A 27,366-nucleotide genomic window follows, 5' to 3' on the forward strand; every position below is an offset into this window, starting at 1 on the left:
AGGCCGCTCCCCAGTCGGCTGCGCCACGGAGCTCACCGGGCGAGTAAGCGGCGTTCCCACCGCCTTACGGCTGCAAGCGGCGGACTCGCAGCGGGTCGCCGTGCGAGAGGCTCCTCCGCCCCCTTTACGGCGGCCGCGGAGGGCCGCGGCCATGGCGGGAGCGGGGAAGCGTTAAGCGCCCGGCGGCTCCCTGAGGGGTGAGCGGCGGCCGGCGGAGGGACGTGGGGCGGGGGTGGTGCGACCTGCGGCGCCGGGCGGGCTGGAACGCCTCAGGAGTGGCGGCAGAGAGGCGGCCGCTGCCGGGCGGACCCGCGGGCGGCGTCCCGGGCCCGGCGCCGCGTTCCCGGCCGGGCTGTGGTAACCGCGGTGTGGCCGGTGGCGGGGCCGCGTTCGCCTCCCGCCGGGAGGGACAAAGCCCGCAGGAGTCGGTGTGAGGAGGGCCCGGAGAGCGGCCTCCCCGGCGGCGGAGGGCCGGGGCGGGAGCGGGCGAGGAGGGAGGCGGCGGCTCCGCCAGTGGCTCCGGCTTGGCTTTGCGTGGGTAAAACGTTCGGTGTTCGCTCAGGATTAACGAAGGAAAAAAAAAAACAAGCTGTTTTTCTTCACCTGCCCTTTACAAAGTATTATTTCTAACCGTGTGAATGTGTGTTTACAGCTAGAAAGGACTCTCGCCTTAAAAATGACTTCTTGGCGTTATTGTCCGTCCGGGACTTCTGTGTGGATTTTGCTGTCGCTGCTGCTAGTTCAGGTTCTCTCCAGGTAGGAAGGAAGTGAAAGGGGTCTTCGTTCTTAAATTAATAACGATACTCACATTTAGACTTCATTCATCCCTTTTGTTATAGTTGCATTGGCAGGTTAGCTTGTTTTTTCTGTTAATGAAAATTAACAAATTTTCTTGTTAGGGAGCTTTTTTTCCATCACTGTTAACAAACAGCCACCATGCTGTAATTGTCCCTCCTCAGAGACTGGGTAATGGGGGCTCTGAGAGGACAGGACAGGACTTCACTTTCCATTCAGAGGTGTGTCCTGCCGCTCCGTGGAGTAACACCATCCCAGTAATGTCCATTCGAGATAACTTCTTAAATGAGGCAACTTCAGTATAAACCCATTAGTTTTAGATTTAATAACAGGGGTTGCATTGTGCCCGTTGGGCTTGAATCCGCAGTCCCTGTGACCTTCTCCTAATGCTGTTCCATTAATTTCAGTGGAACTATTACTGATACCTTCCTGCGTTGATGGGAAGAGCCTGCATTTTTTCCAGTGGAATAAATGTGCCTGTTTTGTGTTAGCATTCTTCTTAGAAGTCCTTTTCACATCTTTAGCATAATGCTGAGGAAGAAATGTAACGGGATGGAAGAAAAATGTGCTGCAATGACCATTGTCTTTTAAAGGAAAATGAGCTTCTTCCTCATTTCAATAATTTTTCCTTCAGGCCCTTTCGGAACAGTAGAGTTTGTTTCATTCCTAATTTTAGCCAGAGGGAGATTTTACAGGTATTAGCTTTTAAGGCAATGAGTGGCCCCTGCATAAATGACTGTTAGTGAATGATCACGTGAGGACAGGCTGGACCAAACACACCTCCTGGAGAAGTTAATCTTACCAGCTTTGCCAGCTGGAGTCAGTGACACACATCTGCAAAGTCTTTCCTTTTTTTCTCCTAAACAAAAAGAGGGGGGGGGAAAGACAAGAAATTAAAACCCAACCTTAAATTGCCTTCCTCCCCCTACAAAAACCCAGTTTAACACAAGGTTAATCAGAGTAAATCAGGTTGTAGGCATTTGTTATTTTCACTAGCAAAAAAATGTCAGTCTTCCCCCATGTTTGTGAGCTTACATTGCCTCTTGAGCCGTCAAAAAGTTGTTGACAGACTTTTAGGAAATTATACAGTGGAATGGTAGAAAAACATTCTAGGAATGGCTTGGGCAGTAGATTGCTGTTTTCCTTGCCCTACCTACAGATCCCAGAAGCAGTGCATCTGTGCGAGTACCTTCAGGCTCTGAAGACATTGGCACCCTGACATCTTCCACTCTCTTCAATTACACCATCAGTGGTTAGGTTTTACTTACTTCTCTCCACTGGGAGCATATTTTAAGTAACGTGGTTTAGTCTCCGTCCTGCTTTTGATCCCAATTCAGTGGGACTAACACATGGAAAAGTAAACACAGTTCTAGATTCTTCTTTTAAAGTGAGGAGGGTATGTATAGCATCAGTGATGGTGTGTGCTCCTGGTCCAAGTTTATTAATTACATGAGATAGTTCACTTTCATTCACATCATCATCTGATGTTACCAGAACTTAGCTAAAAATATGGTGAAGGTTGCAGTGATGTATCACTGGATCAACTTTTGATGTCCCACAAGAGGTACTGTTGAAGAGGGAGCTCTTAATTTTTCAGCTGTCTATACAAGGGTTTGGGCTACCAAATATCATCAAGAAAACCTGTGTCAACTGTTTTAAAGTGAACCATTCACAGAATACATGCAGCGAAGGGAGCTCTGTCAATTAATAGCAAATTGCAGGTTACTGAGTGGTGCAGGTGGACTACAAAGGGAGTTCCGTCCCGTTTTCTCATATTTCTTAGAAACGGATAAAGGTAGTATATATTCTTTCTGTATTATTGCCAGTTTAGGTTGCTTTTAAGGTAAAGTCTGTCTTGTCTTGCAGTTCAGAGTCAGTGCATTTCAGCACCCTCCCCCCAAAAATTTGTGAGCAGTTTTTACAAAATTAATCTGCACTGTAGTGGTTTTCACCACCATTTTACCACTCTCATTCTTGTAATACAGCTGGACAACTGTAGACAACACGATCAAATCAGAAGAGAGCCTTTTTTGCACTGCAAGTGATAATTCAAAGGGATGTAAAGTAAACACTGATTTTATGACAGAATTCTGCTAATCTTTTGATGTTACCTATCTAGCAAGTTAATTCGGTAAAAAATTATGCCACTTACTATACACATTTTCAGTACTATGCACTTTCTGCCTTGTACCCGTACAGCAAAACATCTTGCACTTTGTATTTCAGTTCCTCCAATGCATGTAAATTTTGGCTTAGAAAAGTCATTATTAGAAATCTGAAACCAATGCTGTTTTAAAAATCAAGATTTGTTTATTGGTGCTCAGGAACCCTGATGTGGGGAAAAAAGTGCTTATTGTATTCTATTCAGCAGAAAAGAATAGCACCGACTCTTATTTAGTGAAATGCATTGTAGCTCTTCATTTCACTGCCAATTAGAAAGAGAGTACTCGTATGCCAGCACAGTTTATATGCGATAGATCAGTTTGTTGTGCAATAGAGAGCTGTTGGAGAACATTATATTTTATTTAGCTTTGTATAGTAATTTTATTGGTGTGTATTTGGAATTAAATGTTTTTATTACTTATTCATGGAACATGTGATTGCTTCTCGGTCCCTGGAAGTGGAAGATTCTGTAAGTTTATTACTGTTTCTGGTCATGTTAGGCTTAAGTGCCGAAGTGGGCTGGTGATGATACGATACCCTGTGTTCTCAGTGCCCATGGATATGTTTATATTTTTGTTTTTACAGAAGCGGAATTGAACATCTTACAAGACAGCGATGGCTTTTTCTCTAGAATTTGAATATGGAGGCCACAGGGACAGATGAAGTAGAAAAGATAAAATCAAAGTTTATGTCTGCATGGCACAACATGAAATACAGTAAGTGAAACACTGAACAGTAAAATCCTGTCTCCATTGAAATGAATGGAATGTTACTTCTTGACATGAATGGGATAATGATTCAGAAACTTAACTAATATTAATAATAAAAATGCAATATGGCCCTTGAAACCATTTTTACTTTGATATAATAAACAGCCTGAGTAAGCAAACTTGTTTAGCTTTTCATTTTTCAAATAAATTTGCATAATTACTTTTTTAAATGACTTATTTTGAAAATGGTAAATACATTGTGTACGTGACCCCAGATTTGCATAGACTCTTAAACAGGGATAATATGGACTCATCTGTGCAAAGATATTTTATTTTTTATATATACCTTTCTGGAAAAAATAGGATGGTGTGTGAAATACAAACTCCACTTGAAGAATCTACTGCATACACTTGAGTAACATACTTTTTCACAGTTGAACATCAGTAATTTGTTTATAAGCAACCAGATTTTCAGGTGTGCCCTTCACTAATCTGTTCTTAACCTTATTTTTTCTAGTTTCTCTCTAGGATTGAGGTTGCTCAGATTTACCATCAGGCTTCTGATAAATTTTGTTAATTCTCATAACTGAGCCTTGGAGATGTCTGGCAAGATGAAAAGATACTTTTCTTCTACTTTCTCTAAGGCTATCACATGGCTAAAGGGGAATAGTAGTCATTACACCCTATATGTCATGGGAAAAGTTCAAGAAACTCTATGGACCTAGGATATAAAACACCATAGGATTTAGACTTAAGTGAAAAAAGCTACTGTCTGGGGACATTGCCAAAACCTAAAAAGCAAATTTTGTCCCTTTGAATTTGTACAACGTATGCTACTCTTTTTGTGTTGAAATTTGCAATTTAATTTTGTGATGAAATATATTTGTTTAATCCTACGGGAAAAGCACTACTCTTCATCCATTTTCAGTGGTCATATGTGAATTTTACTGTATGTTATTATAGGACTTGGAAACCTCAAGAATCAAACTATGCAGTAATGAACTCACAATAGAGACAAAACAACTTAAGCTTAGCGTTAGCATTTCTGTGTCCTAACGATTTCTGCGCAGTAGTACCATTCTGTTCATATTCAGACATTCATATATGGGTAACATTGTTAGTTTTAAACCAGAACTTTAATCTGTGTTTTGTAGAACTATTAAACCCTTTGTTATTTATGAAAGCAAAACCCAATTTCAGTATATTTTCTCTATATTCCTCTTTCATGGGTTACCTTTGGCTTAAGCAGATGCTATTAGAAATTCCTTTTCGGAATACTTTAGTCACAAATTTGTATTTTTTTGCATCCGTTTTAGGTTGGGTGTTGAAAACAAAAACTTACTTCAGTAGAAACTCTCCGGTCTTTCTGCTGGGAAAATGTTACCACTTCAAAACTGATGGTATGTACATAGCACTTAACTCATTCCAATCTTGTTCGGCAGGAGCTCTGTGGATATATTTTTAATCTTCTAGAAAGACCACCATTAATAATTACCCAATTCAAAATGTGAATATGAAAATCCTAGAAAGTACTCATTTAAATGTCTAACGCCACCACTAATGCAACCCATCCGAACCTGCTTTATTCAGATTTTACACTGAAGTCTTGTTCTTTCTGTAAATATTAGTGCTGTAATTTGCAATTCACTTCATTTACCTATTTCTTTCTAAAAACTCCTGAATGAAATAGTGACAACACCTGTACAAAGAGTCACTACACCAACACCTTCGTTATCATTTTCCAGCATGCAGTTTTCTAAGAATCTCTCTTTATTTGACCATTTACGTTTAGGTGAATGAAGCAGTTGCTTACTTGCAAGTCAGCAATTCCACTGGCACAGTGATGTTGGCTGCATTGCTCTTTTTTTTTTTTTTTTTTTTTTTTTTTTTTCCCAGCTGGCACATTTCTGTTACATTTGCCTTCTAATTTTCCTTTCTTGTATTTGAAGTGATTGTTACTTTTGCAAGTTTGCCCCATTTTTCTAATAGAATGCTTGCATGTTTTTTACTTACCTTCTAATAACAGAAGTTATAACTTAAACTGTGCTTTGCCTTACAGAATCTGGTGAACTCTCTACAGATGGGTCCAATTTTGATAAAATCAACACGGAGATTTCAGGCAATGTTGAGGAGTTTCGTAAAGACTTTATTTCTAGGATATGGCTGACTTACAGAGAGGAATTTCCTCAGATAAAGGGGTCTGCATTAACAACAGACTGTGGTTGGGGTTGCACGCTGAGAACTGGTCAAATGCTGCTGGCTCAAGGTCTTATGCTTCATTTTCTTGGCAGAGGTAAGTTACGAGAGAAGAGCTCTATGTTTGGCATGATAAGCACAGGTGTTCTGCAGGGAGTGTGATGGGCTTTATGTAGCCAGAATTGAAAAGGCGTGCTGGTTTTGGTTCTGGACTTCCTCTCATTGACACTGGAATTGTTGCATGCCATCAGAGCAGTGATGTAGCTGACCTGCTTTCCATTTCTGAGAAAGGGAATACCAAGGTGTGGCAAAGGAAGATACTGGAAACTCCACCGAAGCTAACCGTGAAGTAAAATACCACAAAAATTTGTGATCCCACACCTGGGATTCTCTTGAATATTGCTCATTCCTTGAACTCAAGGTGTGGAAATAGGTTCCACAGCCCATAGCTGTGGGCTATGGCAAAAGTGGTGTTCTTTTATCAGTTCTAAAGTTTTACATTATTCAATTCTTCTAGTATTCATATATTGAGTTAATAGAGGGATTCTAATCTAACTTCAATACATCATTCTTAGTGTTGAAATTTTCACTATTTCATTTCCTCCCTTCCCCCACGAGTACTCACAGAGGAACTTCCCTTTTTTCCCTATCATTGTCTATCTCAAAGTCCTCCCTCAGTCACAGCTGTTTTAAAGAAATAGCTTTAGGAGACTCGGAAGGCGTGCACATCCTCCCCATTCTTCCAAGCTGAGCCAGGTCCTGCATAGGGGTATTTTTGATTCTCATAGTTAACCACCTTTTCTTGCCATCCTCTTCTCCATACTTTTCGTAATTGACCACATTGCCCCTTTCAAACAATTGGTCCTGCCCTGTCACCGCTGCTTGTTGTCAAAATGATCCAGGGCATGGGCCTGATGCCACCCAGGCATGTTAGTTAGAGAGAATACAGTGTATTGTTTACTCAGCAAATTGTTGGATCCCAGGAATACTTTAGCAGAAGATAGTTCTGAAAGCCTGTTTTGATAATACTTTGTACTCGCTGTGCAAATATGATGTAAGCTGTGAACAGAGTCCCAAACCAGCTGCATCACAAAGTCGTCTTTCTTGGCAGTGTCATGACCGAACTGTCAGATTGGCTTACTGAATGTTCCTTTTGCTGTAGATATTTAAGTCATAAAACATACATTATCCCTGTTGACTGATTGCAAATATCAGAACGTATGAAAATACTTCTGCTGAGAACACAAATCCCTTAAATACAGCTTTTGTTATACATACATTTAAAGAAATAAAAAAATTTGATCAGAAGACTACCTGTGAGTAGGAATGCATAATGGCTCATTCTCAAGTAACCCCAAACAAAAAAGCCCCAGGTTTATATCTTTAAAATCCATGGTTATAAAGAATTCCTTGCACTGTCCCCCATGCATCCTAATTTGGAAAGTGATTTGGTGATTCCAGAGTGCTAGTGTTTCGGTGGCAATCCAAATGTGTAGAAAAATGGAATATGTATGGTCTTTCTGGAGTACTTTTCTCATCACCTAGTCTTCTGACAGCTGGTGAATTATCTTTTGAAAAGCTTTTTATGAGGTCTGGGTAGCTTTTCAAACATATTTAAGTGTTTCCGTGAAGTTTTTCATCGCTGTTTACTCTTTTCCCAGAGATGTTTTCATTATAGTTTAATGGTATTGTTTCTGTTACAAAGCAAAACTTGACTGCAGTTACTACTTCCACTTCCACTGCTACGTGGAATGTTCCAGATATTGTTGAATGATGTTGTAAATGAGTTTTTATTTTAGATATTAAGGTACTGGTAAGCTTTACTTTGAAATGCCTGTGCTAAAGACGCTGACTTAAATTTGAAGCTCACAGTACAGGAGTAGCAAGGCCTGTGATGTTTCAATGAGCTTATGCATGTGTCTGCCTGGGTCTGCAGCGAAAAATTAACATGAGGCTTCACAGAGGGGTGTCACTTGTGGTGAGGGGCATTGATGTGGGGTGGCTGTCACACTGTAATGAGTGGGTGACATGGATTATGGCCATTACCAGCAATACTTGTGACACTACTGGAACCCTAAGTTAGATGCTACAATTAGAATATAGTTGCCTCTGTGCTTCCTCTTTGTTTCTCAAAGACGTTTACAAGGATACTTCGGTAAGAGTTACGAGGAGGGCTGCGGTTCTTGCTCTCTGTCAGGAAAGGTCCCTCTCACTGCGATAATGGCATCTTTCTGAACCTCCAGGAGCTTACCCAAATCTGACTGGCTGAGGGAAAGCACCTCATCCGTAGGGTTTGTTCCTTGCTTGCAGGTGGCAGCCTTCCCCTTGCCTGCTGGGATGTGCACTGCAGGATGCGTTCTGGTCTAACAGTGTGGTCACTGTGCTGCGGAGGTTTCCTCACATGCTCTGTGTTGCAAGTAGTTGTTTGAACTTGTGGGAGTGATTTTTCCATTATCCGACAAGGGAAGCGTTGCTGTTCTCTAGATTTGCTGAACCACCATTATGCTGTAAGAGGAATGCTGCGTGTAGGATGCATTGTTAGAGAAACCTTTCGCTGGAAATGCAGACTGTATATGCTGTGCTGAATAATATTTCAACAAGTTTGTCTTGTAATCTAGGTAAAGAATTCACAAACTTAGTGAATAAAGAAATCTTGTCTGTTTTTCTGCTGATCTCCTTTGGCATTTTGGCAGGAACAAGTGTTTGCTTTTACATGAATAATTCCTCAGGTTTGTCTATTTATTTATTTTTTTAATAATGTGACAAACCAGAAGAAATAAAAACAGCTTTTGAACCTGCTTGTTTGACTTGGATAAAACTTCTTAGATGGTACTTAATAGCTAATTTTCATATTTTTTATATGTAAGATAGTTCTAACCTGTGCCTTGTATATCTTGTGTATCTTGACTGACTGGGATCGTGGAGTCTGACCTACTGTCTCAGATAGCATAAACCGCTAAAAAAAGTACTATTAGTAGTATTTCATTTCACCTATCATTCAGCAGAAAATAAAAGTACATCGTATATTTCACTTGAATTCTTTGCTTACATTTTAACAGACATATTACTGTTTTGGGGAACATGGGGGAGAAGGGGATGTGCCTTGCTAATTATACTAAAAAGTTAATATTAAGTCTAATATGCATCTTGAAATTTGTGCTGCAGCCTGGGTCTGGCCAGATGCGTTGGACATTGACAATTCAGATTCTGAATCGTGGACAGCCCATACAGTGAAAAAGCTGACAGCATCATTCGAAGCATCGCTTACAGCAGAAAGGGAACCCAAGATCCTGTCAAATCATCACCAGGGAACATTAAAGAGAAACTGTGATGACAATGAAAAGAGAAATGAAGTTTATCATAGAAAAATAATTTCTTGGTTTGGCGACTCTCCGCTGGCAGCTTTTGGCTTACATCAGCTAATAGAATATGGAAAGAAGTCTGGAAAAATTGCTGGAGATTGGTACGGGCCTGCAGTTGTTGCACACATTTTAAGGTAAAAATACCTTTATTCTTTGTTGTTACCATGCCTTACACATTACAGGAGAAGCATTTCAAAGTGTCATGAGATTACTTCAGCTTAATTGAGCATCTAACTGTTCATTATTGGCTTTGTAAAATGTCCATATTAGTAGCAATTCTAGAGATTTTTCACAGGCAGGAAGGGAAATAGCGGTAGGTGCAGAAACAGAACTCTCAGCCTTTGTTCAATCTTATTTCAGGAAAAAAACAACATTCCTGTTTTCCCATACCTTGGGCAGTAGAAGTCCCAAGTATTTCTCCCAAACTGAGGGTTTTAAGTAGAGCTGCATTTAATGAAATGTTCTAAAAACTAACCACTCTTTCAACCTTGGAACATGCATAACATTATAGATTTTTTTTTTTTTTTTATACTGTAACCTGGGGGCTGTAATGTACTGATAGTGTAATGAAATGTCAGAGCTAAAATTGATGTTTTCAGCATTTCTTTGCACACATCAAATTCTTGTGAAACTGTAAATGTATGGGACTATTAATATTATAATTATATCACAGTAAAAGTAAAGGGTCTGTGACATTCAGTGTGGTTAAAAAAAAAAAAAGTCGAAAGTCAAATTTCTCCATACTATGTGCCTTTACATGCCATTTCTTTGAATACTACTGATTGGTTTGGTTTGGTTTTTTTATAGCCTTATATGCTTATGCTCTTAGTGGATTCCAGTTTACGTATAAACTGAATCACTAATAAGTCATTTAAGCTGCAGAACTCAGCGTTCATACTATCTATATAGCATATATCTATATATATGAATAGAAGAATTCAGTATTTAGTATAAAAGTACATTAATCTTAAGTGAACCTGTACTGAAATAATCAGGGGGGTGTGTGTGCATACATGCAAATGCATAGAAGGATGAGAGAGGTTAGCATTATTCACGTGTTTTCTTCTATATTTTTTTTTTTCTAATGATAGGAACTGTCAGAATTCTTCTTGCTTGCTTTAAATTACAGTAGCCTGTTTACCTAATTGGAGCAGGGGGTGTGGGAGGATTTGGTTCAGAATTCCATTCAACACAAGCCCACTGGTGATTTCCGACTGCAAAGGTTCCTTTCCTACATCTCCTTTCTCTCTCACAGCAGCACTAACAATGTATAGCTCTCTCATAACTTGAGAACGACTGTATTAAATGATTCCTCAAAATATATGGTGAAATAAAGGGATAGTGACCATTTAATGCAAGCAGGTATTGAAGTCAAAGGCTAATCTTCTATTTTGAACAGTTTAATTTCTTTACATATGTTGTCCTTGATTGATGATCATGCTTTAGACTATCGACATATATTTTCTTTTTAGTTTTTAGGTCCATTACTCTTACTCTTTTGAGGGTAGCCTAGTATTGCAGTTATCTTTTTGAAAGTTTTGGTGAAACCTTACAGCTTTTTATGTGCAAGCCTTTATTTCCATAGACATGAGGTGCTAATTTGTGGCTAGTTAGATGAACTGAGGTCAACTAAAGAGATCTATTGAGATGAAAATAATATTTTTGTCAGCAAATTTAGCCTTTGTTATCCCAATGTACATGACAGAAAATTGTTACAAACAGAAAGAAATTAGGTAGTGAATACAAATTTCATTATAATTTAATGTGTTCTTTGGGCTTTTTTTTTTGTGTGGTTTTCATTGTTTCTTCTAAAAAGCCAGACATTGTCATCTTTGCTTGGCAATACTGTGTTGCCATATACACCGGATCTTGGTATCCAGTGTTTAAAAACAAACACACACCCCACCCACCACCCACCCCCTGAATCTGTATCAGAAAGGGAAGGTATCTTGAATTAAAAAAAAAAAAAAAAAAAACAAAGAAACAAAACCCCCAAAAACCCAAACCCCCCAAAACCCCAACAGCAAACAATTAAAACCAACCTGTTTCTAAAAATCAAATTATTTATTTACTGTTAATTTCTTTAAAATCAGAGATGAGTTAAATAGTTTTGTGTTTGTACTTAGAAAAGCTGTTGAAGAAGCAAGAGACCCTGAGCTACAAGGAGTAACAGTCTATGTTGCTCAGGATTGTACAGGTAAATGTTGTGATTATCTAGATTTTTGCAAATATTTTAGATGCTTTTTATGCCTTTCAGTAAGTAACAATAGAGCTCTAAAGGTAAAAATAAAGTCAAAAATGGATCCTCAAAATTGAAATTATGTAGACAAAGGGGTTCTTGATACATGCAGATGTTTATTCTCTTTGAGAATCAGACATCACAACTTGAAAGCTTTGTACGTATCTTGTTTGGTATCTTACAGTGGAAGAGTGGCATTCCAAATCCAGCAAGATAACTTTTTCTTACTATTTGCCTGTTGTAATTTTTTGTGTTGGATTTAAATCACTTAATAATCTGTTTTGTACACGCTTCAATGTTGTTTTAGCAATTAGCTAGTAAGAACTTCCATCTTATTAAAAATAACCCCCCCAAACAACTGCAAAATACTTCAGTTCAGTTAGAGTAGATTTGTTAGTTACTTTTTTTTTTTTTTTTTTGTCTTTTGCATCACAAGATTCTCTTATCCATTTTTCTAGAGGGGAAACAACCACTGCACCAGTCCCTTAGAATAGTAAGAGGTCATTCTCACTTGGAGTTCAAAGATGTGAGCAGGATAGTGAACTCGAGTCAGTGGTAATCTTTCTTCTGCGCCAACGTGGCATTTTAACTAATCAATAACAGGCAGAGGAGCTTAGAGCTCTGGATGTTCAAGAGCAGAAAATGATGACAAGATAAACTAAATGTGTAGTGAAACTTTACGCTAATGACTATAGTCTTTCAAAGCTAAGCACAATGTATTACTTCAGTAGCCATGTTCAGCTGCCAGAAATTCTAGTTATGTCATAACTGATCTTGGGATGGGACAGACGAGACCGACATCCCTGGGTAATCAATCAAGCTGGTTTTAAAGAGATACTGTTTAATCGTACACTACAAACCAGTTTCACCTGACTTACTATTACAGTGGCAACTTTTAAAATTCAATTAGTTTTTCGCTTCTTTGTTCTGGTGATGATTTTTTGCATCTCTCTTAGCTTGGAGGGAATAAGCAGTAGTACCACATTTTTTTCATTCTTTTTCAGTGACTGTGTTGTGTTAACTCTAGACAGTGAACTTTGAGTATTTATTAAAATCAATTATTGTCTTTTTTTTCCTTTAACATGTAGATGTTTCTGTTAGGTGTAGGCTTTCAAGTTTTAAGTTACTCCTTTTAGAAGTTTATATCAAGTGAGTAAATATTTATTGGTTTTCTCCTAACTTACCCCTTCTGCATTTTCCTGACAGTGTATCTTAGCAGCAGCACATTACCATTCTACAGAATATTGCTACAAATAAGGTGGCATAACGCTGTTTTTCGTCAGCCACTCAGGAGTTAGATTTCAGGAGGACAGTAATATTTTGAAAGACTGTAGTTTTAGTTTGTCAAACTAAGTATTGACAGGTTGTAGGTGTGTCTTTGTAAAAGGTAAGCATTGTATTTTAAATATGAACATTTGCATGTGTCTCCTTTCAGTCTACAGTTCAGATGTTATTGACAGACAATGTTCTTTTATGGATTCTGGAAAAGCAGACACAAAAGCTGTAATTATATTAGTTCCTGTGAGACTCGGTGGAGAGAGAACAAACATGGACTACTTAGAGTTTGTAAAGGTATGAAATGAGAGTTCAATCATTTTTTAAATAGTAGGACTAGGTGATATGAAAAGCGACTTCACGATGGTAATCTTCTACCTATTAAATGTGTGGTGGTGATTTTACAGTTGAAGGTTGTAAAGTTTGACTTTACAGATTTTAAATTTCCCTATTACAAGATCAGGCATAATTGCAGAGCACATGATGTCCCTTGGTAAAGCAGTGATAACTGTCCTGCTCCTAAAGTAGCTACCTGAAAAGACATTAATGCAGCGGCTTAAATTACAAATGGTAATTTAGTTACATATGCTATTAGAGTTCTGCTATATTAAGTATCAGTCAGCATTTTAAAACATAAATATACCAAATTCCTTATTCTGTTTCTTATTTTCTTAAATGTCAAATGGTTTAAGGTTGTTGCTTGTCTGTTCTTTCCATTTTCTTTTGTCTTTTTCTTCCCCTTAAGAGAGGGGTTATAACTTTTTGATATCTTTAGTCACTACTTCAAGTTGGTTTTTTTCACTATCTGGATGTTAGGATGAATGTTCTAAGGACAGTGATGCAAGAGTAGCAAGCAGTTACCACAAATAAAAATGAACGGGAGAAAAGTAAAACTCGAGGAGAAAGCAGAGGGGAGGAAAGTCTATGCTGTCCCCTTTTTTCTTTCAGCAGAGGTTCTGCTTATAGTGTGAACACCTGAGGACACGCGGTAATCCTGCCTCTTCAGCACAAGAATACTTCTCTTAGGGAAGAGATTGTTCTCCTAGCCCTGCTGCTTTATCGTTTTCCGTGCTGCTGTTTGTGTCTTTAAATTCATTTAATTTCTAAAATACCACAAGTGTAGTAGTAGCATGAACAAAATCTGAGAGTCTGTAATTTTTTTATTGTGACTGTCTCTTCTCTGTAAAATGTTAGGAAAACAGTTGTTTTTAATGGCATGGAGAGACAGAGCAAAGAAGCATTTTATTTTAGCAATGAAATATTAAATTGTTTTTCTTTCCTGATTCTTTTCCTTGTATTTTCAGACGGTTTTGTACAAGTTTAATTCTTACGGTTAAGATAAGCCTGTGGTCTCAGACATGATCTACAGCAACCTTACTTTACTTTCAATGTTAACTGCAAAAAAGTCTTTGAATCAGTCAGGTCCAGGAAAACACAGAGTGCCTTCGTTTGTAAGCTAACAAACAGTTGCTTCTGCAACTTTCATAAGGCTTTCTCAGCAAAAGAAAAGTGACTCCAGTTCTTTAATGCCAGCTTTTATTATTGACGGATCCCTGGCTAGTTTTACCCTGCAGAGGCTTTCTCAATTTAGCTCTCAAAAACGCTCTTTTGCCAGAGTAAAATATGTTTGCGTGGCACTGGGTTTCACAGCAGAGTCACGTTATTTAAGCTTGCCTTGTACAACTGGCCTTACCGGCGTGATTTCTGCTGCTCATTTACCAAGCCTGGTAGTGCCTTTTGCAGTCTTTTATAATGGAGACTGTGATAAGAGAGCTTTCAATTGCATATATTACTCACTCCAATCTTTAGCTTGACTGTTCACAAGAAGTGACTAAATTTCTGGGGGTCTGGATTTAAGTTAAAAATGCAGATTTTCAAATGTAGTACAAGAGGTAATTTTTACAAAGGATTTTATATTTATGGATGAAAATTGATAAATTTTTTATAATTCACTTCTACAAGAAAATTCCCATAGATTAAACAGTTATTCATTACTCTAAGTAGCTTTGCTCCCTTTCTGTTTCACTGGCAGAGGATGTGTCCTCCATAGCTTTTTCAGCCTTTGCCTCTGATCAGCCTAAATGCTCTGAGTGCTCAGCCATTGAGGAGCGTTTTCTAAAAAAGTCTTCTCATTCATATTTTAAATAGGCAGCACTTTCTCTTAACCCACATAAACCTTGCTGAAGTTGACTCTGTTAGCATCTCAGGTGAGGAGCACAACAGTTTTTGTTAGTTGCATTACTACGCAGAGAACATTTTATCTCGAACAGCTTTGATCTTATTAGTACATGAAATAGCAATAATTTTGAGAGAAGTTTTCCCTACTTATATAATGATAACATAGGGGTTATGCTTTTAATGGCTGATCTCATAGAGGCAAAGATGTAGATAATGACTGCCAGCTGATGGAGATTTCACTTTAGCTCCACTGATAGTCTTCCAGATTGCTGTCCCTGTTTGGGCCAGCATCCAAGTTTTTGGACCCACCACTTGTCTAGTGCCCCAAGAAAAGCACTGTGATTTATGGACATTGAAAGGCTGTTCAGTTTTCAGAGTATTTAACGGTCTTGGGCTTCAATTGCATTAGAACAGTTGGGCTCAGCTTTCCGAAGTACTTAATGTTGGCAAAAGTCAGCTCCCACTGGAGTTGGTGGGATAACTAATGGAGAACTGTGTTAAGCCAAGACTGAATACTCACAAAAATCCTAATGAGCCCTGTTAAGAAACAGAACCTCATGAAAGCGAGAAGAGTAGAAATATGTTGAAGGGAGAGGGACAAAAGCTCTCCGTGCCTTCTTCCATTCCTTTGCTAGGTACTTCTTTCAATAGAGAAACCATAAGGGTGATTTCTTTGGTGTCCATAGTCTGTGACTGCATCCAGAGCTCGTGGGTGACAGAGGAATTGCAGTCAGTTAAACTACTGCAGTGTTCTTACTTTGGCAAAATTGTGAGTGGATGGGTAAATCCTTCTACCCAGCACTAGCAGGTATATCCATAAAATCAACATTTTCTTATGTAATGCTGCGTCTGCTAGGTTTGTGTGCCAGCACCGACACATGGATAACAGAACCCAACTCTCTTCATCCTGGATGAACAGAAATACACTGGCAGCACTGGTGTGGCTGTACCCCACGGCTGATATCCCAACTCTTTCTGTCCTTGGCGGCTCCTTGCTTTGCAGTGGCTGCAGGTGTATTATTTCTTCCTTTACACCTCCAGACTGAAAAGATTACTGTATTTCACCCCACGTCCCTCTTTAAATCCCATTAGGTATATTAGCAATGTCTCTTTCTCAAAGTTGCTACATACCGATGGCTCCGATTCCTCTACCCTCACAGTCGGCATCCAGTAACATTTATGGGGCTTGGGGGGGGGGGGGTGGGGGGTGTTGTGTGTCTCTCCTCCTGTATTTTGGGCTGCTGATTTTAGAGCTGTATCTTGTAACCACTCTTAACTTCAACCATCCTTTCTCCCTCTGATGTAAAAGTTTATATTCTAGACAGACCTCTGCATTTGAATGCAAAAAGAAGAGAACCCCCAGGGCCACAGAATGTAAATGTATATGAACTCCGTAAATCTGACTACTTTGGTATCTTTTAACCAAGCAACCTGTTCACAACTTGTATGACATTACATTTTGTCTCCTCCCTGAAAATGATACTGCCAATTCTCTCAATGTATGGGCATCTCATGAAAAGGGAGGACTTTGTCTGGAATATCTGCTGGCATGTTTTCGCTTTGGTCAGTTGTAAGCTCCTAAAAATTGAGTTAAGCCCCAGAAAATCATGAAGTCAGTCTTCAAAAAAAAAAAAAAAAACAAAAAACAAAAAACAAAAAACCAAAAAAAAAACCCCAAAACCAAAGTTATTTGCCTAAAAACAGTAGAGAAAGAGCAAATATTTTAATGTGATTAATACTGTCCTAATTGTTTACTGTTCTGCTTATAGGGAATCTTAAGCCTTGAGTATTGTGTTGGTATTATTGGTGGCAAACCCAAGCAGTCGTATTACTTTGCTGGATTTCAAGGTTAGTGTTTTAATATGTTATGTCTCTTCAGTATTTTTCTTTAAGAGTTAGGAAGTTAATATCAAACCAGTGGGAAATAGCATGATTAAAATAGCAAAATGAGTACCTTATTAATTCATCATATCTACCAAAGTCCAGTCATTTGTCATTTACCCCATATAGTAATTGGATTCTGTAGAATGTACATTTAATTTCCGTTGTTGCATAAACAAGGCATAATTTATCTGTTTCACCGAACTTCAGGAGCGTTTGCTGTTACTATCTGGCAGTTCTTATTTACGTATTTACTTTTTACTAGTTTAAGTGGTGTTACTTGATGCTTAAATGACAAGCAATATATTCTTCCTGTCAGGATGAAGTAGCACAATACATTTTTCATATGCAAACTCCAGAATATAATTGTGTGTTTGTAAAAGTAATTTTATCACCAAAAATTAAATGACAGTCTCATCACTTTATAAAAATTCTGCTTATACAAGCATATTTGATTATGCAAAAGTTAATCTGTCCTGCAAAAACCTATGCTTCAGTCAATGAATATCAGCCTGGCAAGCAGTTCCTTGCTGGCTTTTTTTTTTTTTTTTTTCAGCTGTTCTGCATAGAAATTGGATTGTAAGCAGTGTAATAATAAGGTGTTTTTTGAATTACTTGTCTTCTGTTTTGTCCTTGTAGATGACAGTTTGATTTACATGGATCCTCATTACTGCCAATCTTTTGTAGATGTCAGCATAAAGGATTTCCCTCTTGAGGTAGTATGGATATAGACCTGGCACTGTTTTCTTCCCATATGAATCAAACACTAATTATTTAGAGATGTTCTCGCTAGCTGCAGCTTTATGGGTTTACAGTTACATGTTATTTATCAAAGTTCTGCCCTTCTTTATAGGCCTATAATCAACAAAAATGACCAGAGGTTAAAAACTCAATATGGGGTTTTAATTTTTACTTCATTAATCTTCGTTCATTAATCTTCGTCAATTTCTTTTTAATGACAGAAAACCTCAAAAATAGATTATCACTTCATTTAATTATTTTTCCATCAAAGAAAATAGACAATATTTGGAGTACTTAAACCTGAGTTATTTGGATTTGGTTTTGTTAGTTCGTCTTTTTGGTCATTTTTCTTTTATTTTAAATTCAAGTTGCAATCAACATCATGGAGAGAATTACTGTAATAATAGTAGGAGTCTGTTGTCAGGTTGGAATCAGAGTTCCTATAGGTTCACCTGCTGCTTCTTGATCCAGGAATGTGTAATGTTTCTATACTGGAATAGGTGCTTATCATTTTAAATGTAACTTCTGCTCCTAACAATTTTGCAGGTCATTTCTTTATCTTCATACAAGTGGAAATTTTTGAGGCTGATTATCAGTGAAGTTTGTGGTTACTAGAAGAATTTTACTCAAGTCTTCTGAACTGTTTCTTTTAACAAGTTTTATTATTATTTTTAGTCAAGCTACTTTTATGGAATAGTGGTTTCCAGGAAACCGACAGGTCTGAAAGTGTAGGTGCTGCATTTGTTCTTTCTTTCCCCCCGACCCCTTTCGAGGCCACGACTTTCTGAGCACATCTAGACGTAGTGAATGCATCTTTTCAGGCTACACCTAGGTCTTAAAAATCATGCTTGTTTTGTTTACAGTAGTGTTTTCCCTTTTCTTTAACCTCTTGCCAAATAACTTGCATTGAAAATAGATAGAGCTAAAAGAGGTTATTAAAGAACTCAATTTACAGGTACCATGGGAAAACATTATCAGTGGCAGAAGTAAGTGTTCAATAGCCACAGTACTCACAGTAGAAGTACTCGGTGCCATCCATACAAACTCTCCTTCTTGATCTTGTCTCCAACTTTCACATGAACATGCAGCCTCCTTGGAGCAACTCTTCAGTCAGTGTAGAAACACTCTCTGGGTGCATCCACTGCTTAGGACAGCATCAACTGCTCTAGAACAGAGTTGGTTATTAGTAGTGGTTCTTCATGCCATTGCGTTCTGTGAAGTTAAGTACTCCTAAACATGTAAACACCGCTTCAGAAAACACACACTGCATTTAAATAAGGAAGAAGATTATGTATGTATCACCATCACCCCTGAAATACTAGTTACTTAATGTAGAATTCTTAGTTTTGCAGTAAAGTCCTGTAAACAGTGGAAGCGAGTCATACGCAACTCTTGGACTTTCACCTGAGGAATTGAATAGGTGGTCTTATATTGACTGTTTACCCTTAGAATGTAAGTCAAATGGTGTGTAATGAAGTTACATATCTTCATAGCTTCTGTTTTGTATAGCAGCCAAGAGTTAACTTGAACTGAGAACAGTGAACTGCAATGGTCCTGTCTATTATTGTCATGAAAAGAAAGATTTGTTAACAGACATTGAAATTGATCACAATACCTTAATCAAAGTACCATCAAATAGTATTTAGGAAAAATGCTTATATATATGAAAGGGTTTATACAGTGCTAACGTTAAACTCTAGGTCCAACGTAAAGCAAACACGACATTTTTCTTTCAGTATTTATGCTTAACAAGATGCTTTAATTGGCGTGACAAATAATGTAGGAGTATAAGATTCTCTAGAAAATGAGAGGGTTATGAATTAAAAAAAAAAAAGAACATAGCAGCAAAATATATAAAAAAAATATCCTAGACAGAAACTTTCATTATTTTTAGAGATGCCTTTGATTTACCCCATTGAGATATTTGGAAAAAGAGTTGGTGAGCCCCAGCTCTTATTTATTTGTGTTGTGGCAGCGGCTAGAGATTATAACCAAGATCTTCGCCCGTTTATGCTAATAACGGTAGTAAAATACAGTGCCTTCTCTGAAGATTTTACAGTTTAATTGGGTAAGCCAGAGAAAAGATAGGAAGAGCACAAAGAAGCAGAGCTGAAGTGACTTCCTTAAGGTCACACTGTAGCTCGGTGGGCAAGCTACAAAAAATATACAGCTTTTTGGTTTCTGTTCCTATGACTAATCCTCCAGATTGTGCTGCAGGCTGGCATTAATATGAATTTCCAAATAATAATAAGGTTTTAAAATGTATTTTGAAGCTACGCGAGCTGCCAGCTTGGCTTGATCGCATCCTAATGCTTTTCTGCAGACGGAAAATATATTGCAATTTAATGCTTAGTGCATTTAATAGTATTATATCTTTGTCCAGAAATGTCAAAAGTAAACAGAAATTGCTTTCTTAGTGTGGATAGTTGCTTGTTAGATTTATCTGTAGGGAGTATTTTCAAAATTGACAAATTGTCCAGAATAAGTTGGAAATCAATCCACTCTGTATTGGCTTCCAGAATCCATTTGTTTGGAGGAGTGGGGAAAAAAAAATGCCTACCCACTTCTTTGTTGTACAGTGATTTGTGTAGCATTAAGACTTCTGCCCTGAACAGCACAGAACAACTGTAGTTACAGTGTTGTTGCCGAAATGTGGTATGCGAGGCAGGGTTCGATGTATGTATTTGATGACTCAGGAATGAATATTCAAAATAGAATTTCTGCATATAAAATTTGACCAGAATTAGGAGAAAAAACAGTGATTAAAATTAATCTCATAGTAATAGAACTTCTCATCTTTGCTTATATTTTCTAGCAGAGCTTTTATAGAAATACCTCTCTTAGATTTGTAATCACAAGTAAAGAACCAATATACTTCAATATGTAAAACTGTTACACTGACAGATACTCTCAGATTAGGTAACGCACTGTCGTCTTCTGTAGATTGACTTTTCTGACTGGCAAAAAAAAAAAAAAAAAAGATAAAAAGGGTTTCTAATATCCAGACTGCTTGATGTTAGCTGTCAGGGGCTGCTGTTGCTGTAGTCAAATTAGATTGTAGCAGTTGTGAGCGATCCTTTACAGAGGAACACACTGGTGTTGGTAAGAAATGAGCTGTGTTGCTCTGTCCTGGTGTTCGGTTGCGTTGGTAAGCTGTCCTGGTCCTGTGCTGGCCGGCGCTGTGCCAGAGGAGCTGTGAGCTGTGCACGGCTTGCGTGTAAACGTGAAAGGGAATAGCACAGAATATCCGCTGGAGAATATCGATCACTGGGGGAAGTTCATGAAAAACAAAATCTGTGTTTTAGTACAGCGCTATCCCCGTTGCAGCGCGGTGCAGACATGGTGTGTTCGCAGTTGTTACTGAGCAGCTGCAGCAGGGTTGTTAGCGATTTAATAGCGGTCGGATGACGGGGTAGTTCTGCATGTTAGAAGCGGAATAAAGAAGACTACCTTTGAGAGACAGCGGTGACGAAATAATTTCAGTTATTAGACAATGAGCTTTACCAAAACTCCAGTTCCTGTAATAAATAAACACGTAGTCAGGGTAGATAGCATATACTTACCTTTTCTTTAAAAACCTGTGAATGAGAAGTGTGGGGAAGAGGTTTTTGTATTTGTTTGGTTTTTCTTATAGCATGGCTGCTGAGAGTATCGGTTCACAGCATCATCTGTCTTGAAAAGAGATTTCACGTTAGGAAAAAAACATTTATAACGGAGGGCATGTTGTTTGTTTTTTTCCTACTTGTGGATTATTGTAATATACCTTTGCTTTTGTAGTTTTTGTGGGGTTTTTAACCCATTTCATTTACTGAAGGAAAATGCATGAGGTCGGTTTATTCCATTATGTCTCTCTTATAGAGGCTGGGGGAGGGAAAGGGGCAATGGGCGGTGGTAGTAAAGCAGTAATTATAAGATAGTGCAAAAGCTGTTACAAATTCAATTTGCAGAAGAGCATTCACCTCCTATGCCTTGGGAATATTCATAAAGTAGTGCTCGGAGCGGCAGACCTTTGACAGATTTCAAACTAGCGTGGTGGTGTGTGCAAGTTTGGGGAATACAGTGTAAACAGCAGGAGGTTTTATACATGGGGAGAGGAGCGGAATTACTTGAACGTTTGGGGGGGGTTGGAAGAAATAACTTCAGAAGCGTGTGCTGGGTTTTAATTCAAGTGATACAGGGGATTGTACGGTAAAGCTCTTGGTGGAAAAAAAAGCAAGTGCATTGGTCTGTACCGTTCTCAACCTTAACCGTGTATCATGTTTTTTAATCTTGAAACTTGCAGTCATTCCACTGTCCTTCTCCCAAAAAGATGTCATTCAAAAAAATGGATCCGAGCTGCACAATAGGATTTTATTGTAGAACTGTGCAGGACTTTGAGAAGGCTTCTGAAGAAATAACGAAGGTAGGTGTCGAAGTCACCAAATCGATTCTTCAGCCAGAAAGGCGTGTGTGTACTGTGTATGGATAAGGGGAGAGAATCGGCTTCGCTCTTCTAAATAGACATCATTCTCTTGATGTTTATTGCTGCTTTTATAATCATGAGAAATCGAGACGGCTTTTCGTTTTATCCGATTTTACCTATAGGTAGAAGCAGGGGAGAACCTGGGCGGCCGAGCTGGCACAGGCGGGCCCACGAGGTGGCACTCGTGAAATGGGAATATTGCGGCGGCCCTCCGAGCGGCGGGACTGCCCCCTGCCCGGCGGGAATGCCGAAAAGGCGGGCGGGCCCTGGGCAGGCAGGGGGTTCCAGTGGAAGAATTTAAGCAAGCCAAAATAGTACATGGTTTCTCGTTAGTGCTTTTTCTGATGGCATTTCAGTGTAAAGCAGCTTGTTTATGATTTGGTGACAATGTTTTGAAGTCTACAGAGAACGTATCACCCAGCAAATCTGTCTGGTCACATCCTTCCACTTGAAAAACGTCAGTATAGTGCATTTAGGTCCAAATGTAATTGACTTATTTTCCTTGCTTATTACAGCATGTGAGTGCATGAAGTACAGCTTTATTAATATGTTGGATTAGCAGTGGTAGCAAATAACTATGTTTTGTGGTTTTGGGTTGTTTGTTTTTTTTTTAAAGACTATGAAAGGATGCAGCGGAAGGTGGTCACAATATTAATATTCTAACCACAGTGGTTATCACAACAGCATAAAGAATGCTTGCACAGCATTCTGAATCTCTTGCTAAGTGGCATTAAAATGATAGCAAAAAATTGATTTTAAACTTAATACCTTATTTAATTGTATATAATCTTTAGTAGATGTTGATTGACGCTGAAGTTGTTTCTTTGATTTTCACAGAGGTAGAAAATAGATTTAAAGAAGTAGAAGTTCCTAAGCAACAGATGTATGGAAAGTTTAAATAGTGACATTTCTATTCTTCCATGTTTTCATGTTCTGTTGTGTATAAGAAATAATGTAGTAACATGGTAAAAAAAATCTAACTACAAAATCAGTTGCATTGGAAGTTCTTTCTTTCTTTTCTTTCAAGTTTGGGATTAAGTACATTTCTTTTTCTGAACATATGTAGAGAAAATGCTCATGGCTGATCTAAGTCTTGGAGCTATTATCCTGGTACTTTAGATAGAAGTTCTTTCATATTAATAACATTATTTTATATAAATATATTTCAGGCACAGTAAGTTTGAAAATAGAGGAAAGTTTGGATACAAATACAATGTGAGAAACATTCTATGATCTTTCACATCCATTGCTTTTTCCTGCTCTTCCCTTATTTTTCCCTTTGTTCGCAATTTGAGCGCGATAACTCTTCAACTATAAATTGCAGTATACTCCCCGTGTGCGCTATGTAGGCTAGCCTAAAACATTGAGGTTCTAGCTCCTTTTCTGGGCAGGAAGAGGTGGGAGAAAAGATTTAGCTTGTATTACTTGAGGATAAACCTTATGAGCCATATATTGAATGATAGAGAAATTAGGGCATTGAAATCACGGGCCCAAATGGAACGATTGGTGAAACTCCGTTCAAATCACATTCAAGTTACCCTTTGTTTCTGTACTTGCTAGTTAGGCAGCTATCATTAAGTAGTTTAATAATACCTGGAATTAAATAGCTGATAGATTAAGGAGAAGGATTGAGAAGGATGGATTTACCGACTGGCTGTAGTCTTCTGTCTCGCACTTCCAGCACAAATACCAAGCAGGCACATTAGTTCCTGCTGGGCTTCTCAACGCCATGTGGCAAATTCAGGAGGTCCGCAAGAAGCCCTGGCCTTGCTCAGCACCCGGGATGGCTCTGCCTTTTCCTGGCCACAGCCTCTGCTGCTACTTTACATTGTTGTTTAACTAGTACCAGGCTTGTCTTTCTGCTAATGCAGTGAATTGTTTCCCTGTCGAAACCCATGACAGCAAATAAATAGTCTGCTTGGGCTACAACTGCGTTGGACTGTTTGGAGCGCAGGTTCTCAGCAGAAATGAAAAGTTGTCTGAAGAACTGGACTGAGTGAGTGTTGAACTTGGACGCAGTTCAGCACAAAGAATTAATTGTCGCAGCCACAACAGTGGCAGTCTGACTCTAACACTGAAATACTAAAAAATACTGATATTTATCAATAAACTTCTCTGGAGAAATCATCACAGTGGTATCCAAAGAACTTGCGAGTTCTTTAGAGTTTCAAATTATCTGTGATCGCTGAGTGAGATATAGCCTGATAATAACTGCAGTAATCTTAACCAAGTTCCACTCGACTCTTGTTTAAGCACTTCTCTGTCTGCCCAGTTTACATTATGCATTTCATCACCTCCCATAGTGCCCAGTGAGAGGTGTTACACTTGCCTGTAGAAAAGGAGGTTTCAGGGAGGGTTGAACACGGACAAGGGCAGTGGAACTGCAGGTGTATTTCTGTTCCAATTTGGAGGGACCACCTTTAAAGGTGTGGTGGTTGTTCAGTCGCCCTGCCTTCCCTGGGATGCATGATGAGTTTTCTGTTGCAAACTTGCAATTAGGAGCTGGCCTAAGTCCACCCGTGCACTCCACAGACCAGCGAACAGCCTTCGTGTGGCTATCAATTTCTGTTCCTACTAAGCCCACTTGTATTCAGCCCCTGGAGATGAAAGGGTTTGCATCCAATTATCTAGTCTTCTCAAGAAACAAAGCCACTGTACGTCTTACAAACTTTTTATTCTTCCTAATGCTTATTTGTTACTCTTCTTTTGCTTTTGGTTATTACTGTGTGCATGTCTCTCCTGTATCTCCTTGCTCTTTTACCCAGGTTTCACATTACAATAGCCAAATGCAATTAAAATAGACTAGAATAAAGTTGAAAATTTCAGACCACAGTAAAAATCAAGGATTTTACTGTGAGTGTGATGTTTTGTTTTTTTTTTTTTAAACACCCACCTGTCCCTGACTGTCTTTTTTTCTTACTGTTTAAAGATCTATTTAGGTTTTTGTACTGTTTTAGATTAATTGTTCTCATGAAATCAGGTGTAGTGATTTTACTTCCACATAGTGTGTACCTCTAGGCTAATGTAGTTCTGCATGTCATTGCATCACTGTGCTGATTTTTCAAAGCAGGTAAGACATTAAAAAATATTATTAAAAAAAAAAATAATCGGTGAACAATTAAGTGTCCAAAACAGCCTGAAATGCTGAAATGTCTTTCAGTATTTGGATGACTTTTATCAGCTATTAAAGGTATTTTGCTGATCTGTTTTAGTATTTATCATTCCCCACCACCTGCTTTCTACATGCTCAGTTTTCTTATTTATAAATGTAGATTTTTGGCACCCTGGTTACCACAGCCTGTTACTGTCATCAATCTGGTTGTAGCCATGTGCTCTTGACTGGCTTATTTACATAGGTGTATGTGTTTAAACTTTTAATAAAAACATTGATTATTGTAGACGCTGATTCTACAATAAAAATACCTCTCTGAGATGCTTAGTTGCCGCAGAATTCATACCTGTATTTGAGGAGAACGTTACGGCCATTAACTATTTTGTCGAGTATTTTATCTTCCTACGAGAGCTCCAGCTGCAGTGAAACAAACAGCAGGTAGAGGTGATCCATATGGAAGGAGAGGCAGGGTTAGGCATCAAATTAGCAGCTACCTGAAGAAGAAACGGAAGTCAATGTTTGTTTAACGGGAGGAGGGGATGTTTAGATTGTGCAAAGCTTTTGTTTTAATATGATGATAATAAAAATAAAAAATGCAATTTTTTACTTTGCAGTCACAGTCAGATAAATATCACTACTTACTGTATTTCTTCATTTCCAATTAACTTTTTATCTGGTATGTGTTTTACATTGTAGATGCTGAAATCTTCGTCTAAGGAGAAATATCCCTTGTTTACTTTTGTGAAGGGTCATTCCAGAGACTATGACTTTGCTTCCAGTCCACTCCATGAAGAAAAACACCTTTTTTCTGAGGACGAAAAGAAAAGATTAAAAAGATTTAGTACGGAGGAGTTTGTCTTGCTTTAAGGATGTTTTACACAGGACTATTGGCAGCTGTCCAAGAGAACACTTGCCTTTTAAAACATAAAAAATAAAAAAAAGTATGTGTCCTCCTCCCCCGAAAGGCAAGCTTGTTCTGAAATTGGTCTATTTTCATAGAGATGATAATGTTTTATATGTTAATAGTCTTTAAAATGTCATTTGTAAACGCACTTGCTAATTATTTTTGGTTACTCCTAGTTGGATGAGTTTGTTGTGCCGGTGAAGACAAAAGGCATTGATTCGAGCCAGGTGTGCTGCAGTGTGCCTACGTCCTGGTCTTGCCCTCTTAAAAAGCATGGCCAGTCCCTAAAGCTGAACTTGTCACCCTAATGTGGTGCCAGTCCAGGACAAATCCTGAGCAGAGGCTGCCAGACGCATGTGGATTTTATGTTGCAGCCGCATATCCGTAGGTTTTGAGACTGTGTTATTTCTGTTTGTAAGCAAAATTTGAGTTCTGTGTTCATGTGGGTAAGGGTAGAACTCTCGTCTGTCTCGCTACGTAAGCCCAAATAATAGTTAATGCTGTAGTCGTGACACACATCCTGAGCAGCACAGCATAGGAAAGGTAAGTTTGATATATCAGTAGTAATTGTCAGTTGCAATACTGATATAATTATATAGGCTGAATTGTGAGTTAAGATACTATTTAGCAGTATGATTTTATAATGGTTTCTCATTAAGCTTGCTTTGGAGCCTTAATACGAGGAGTGAAGATAAAGTATTACCTTTCCCCACAATTTTTAAAGGTTATACTATTAATATTAACTGCAACCAATCAAAGCAGCTAAAGACAATTATTAGAAGAGAGCGGTGTTTGTTTCCTGCTTCAAGTACTATAATGTTGAGGCTTCTCTCCTGTTAGCACAGCTTTTAAATCAAAGCAAATGGGGGGGTGGCTGTTAAAAATTCTGGGCTGTGATTTTTTTGTTTGTTTGTTTTGATACATGTTATTACTGTACAAATGATTACTTGATGGTATGTGTTCTCAGATTGCAAACAAGTGTACATAAATAGTTTCATGTTTTAACAAAGTAAAATGCAATATTTAAAATACGTATTAACACTGCTTGGAAAATAAAAAAGGTGTGAAAACGTTAAATGCATGTGTCTTTTATATTAATATTAGATTCTCTAAGAGTGAATATAATCCTGCTTCTAAAACAATATTGTAAGGTGTGAATACTCTGTTTATTTGCAATAAAGGCAAATTTTATTGTTGTGTTGTAAACCAAATGTTAACCTATTCTAAGTGCTGTTCAGGCACAGGAGGCACAAATGTTGCCGATCCAAATAATAAGCATCACATGTATTCATTAAAGCACCTTTTTCCCTTTTATGAGAAAGAAGTGACTAATAGATACATTTCAGGC

The 27,366-nt window shown here is 38.3% G+C and overlaps 1 protein-coding gene across 1 annotated transcript; it reads left to right on the top strand.

Annotated features, from left to right (window-relative positions):
• On the top strand, positions 1 to 27,082 carry ATG4C (autophagy related 4C cysteine peptidase). The gene is made up of 11 exons (XM_082483641.1): positions 1 to 197; positions 3,544 to 3,674; positions 4,985 to 5,068; positions 5,728 to 5,961; positions 9,030 to 9,360; positions 11,353 to 11,423; positions 12,901 to 13,037; positions 16,688 to 16,766; positions 17,439 to 17,515; positions 21,823 to 21,942; positions 25,811 to 27,082. Exons 2-11 carry the CDS (start codon positions 3,599 to 3,601, stop codon positions 25,979 to 25,981), a joined length of 1,380 nt encoding a protein of 459 aa, XP_082339767.1. The 5' UTR covers positions 1 to 197; positions 3,544 to 3,598; the 3' UTR covers positions 25,982 to 27,082.
• Positions 27,083 to 27,366: the final 284 nt, after the last annotated feature.

Source organism: Vanellus vanellus, assembly GCF_965231255.1.
Source record: "Vanellus vanellus genome assembly, chromosome: 5".
NCBI lineage: Eukaryota > Metazoa > Chordata > Aves > Charadriiformes > Charadriidae > Vanellus > Vanellus vanellus.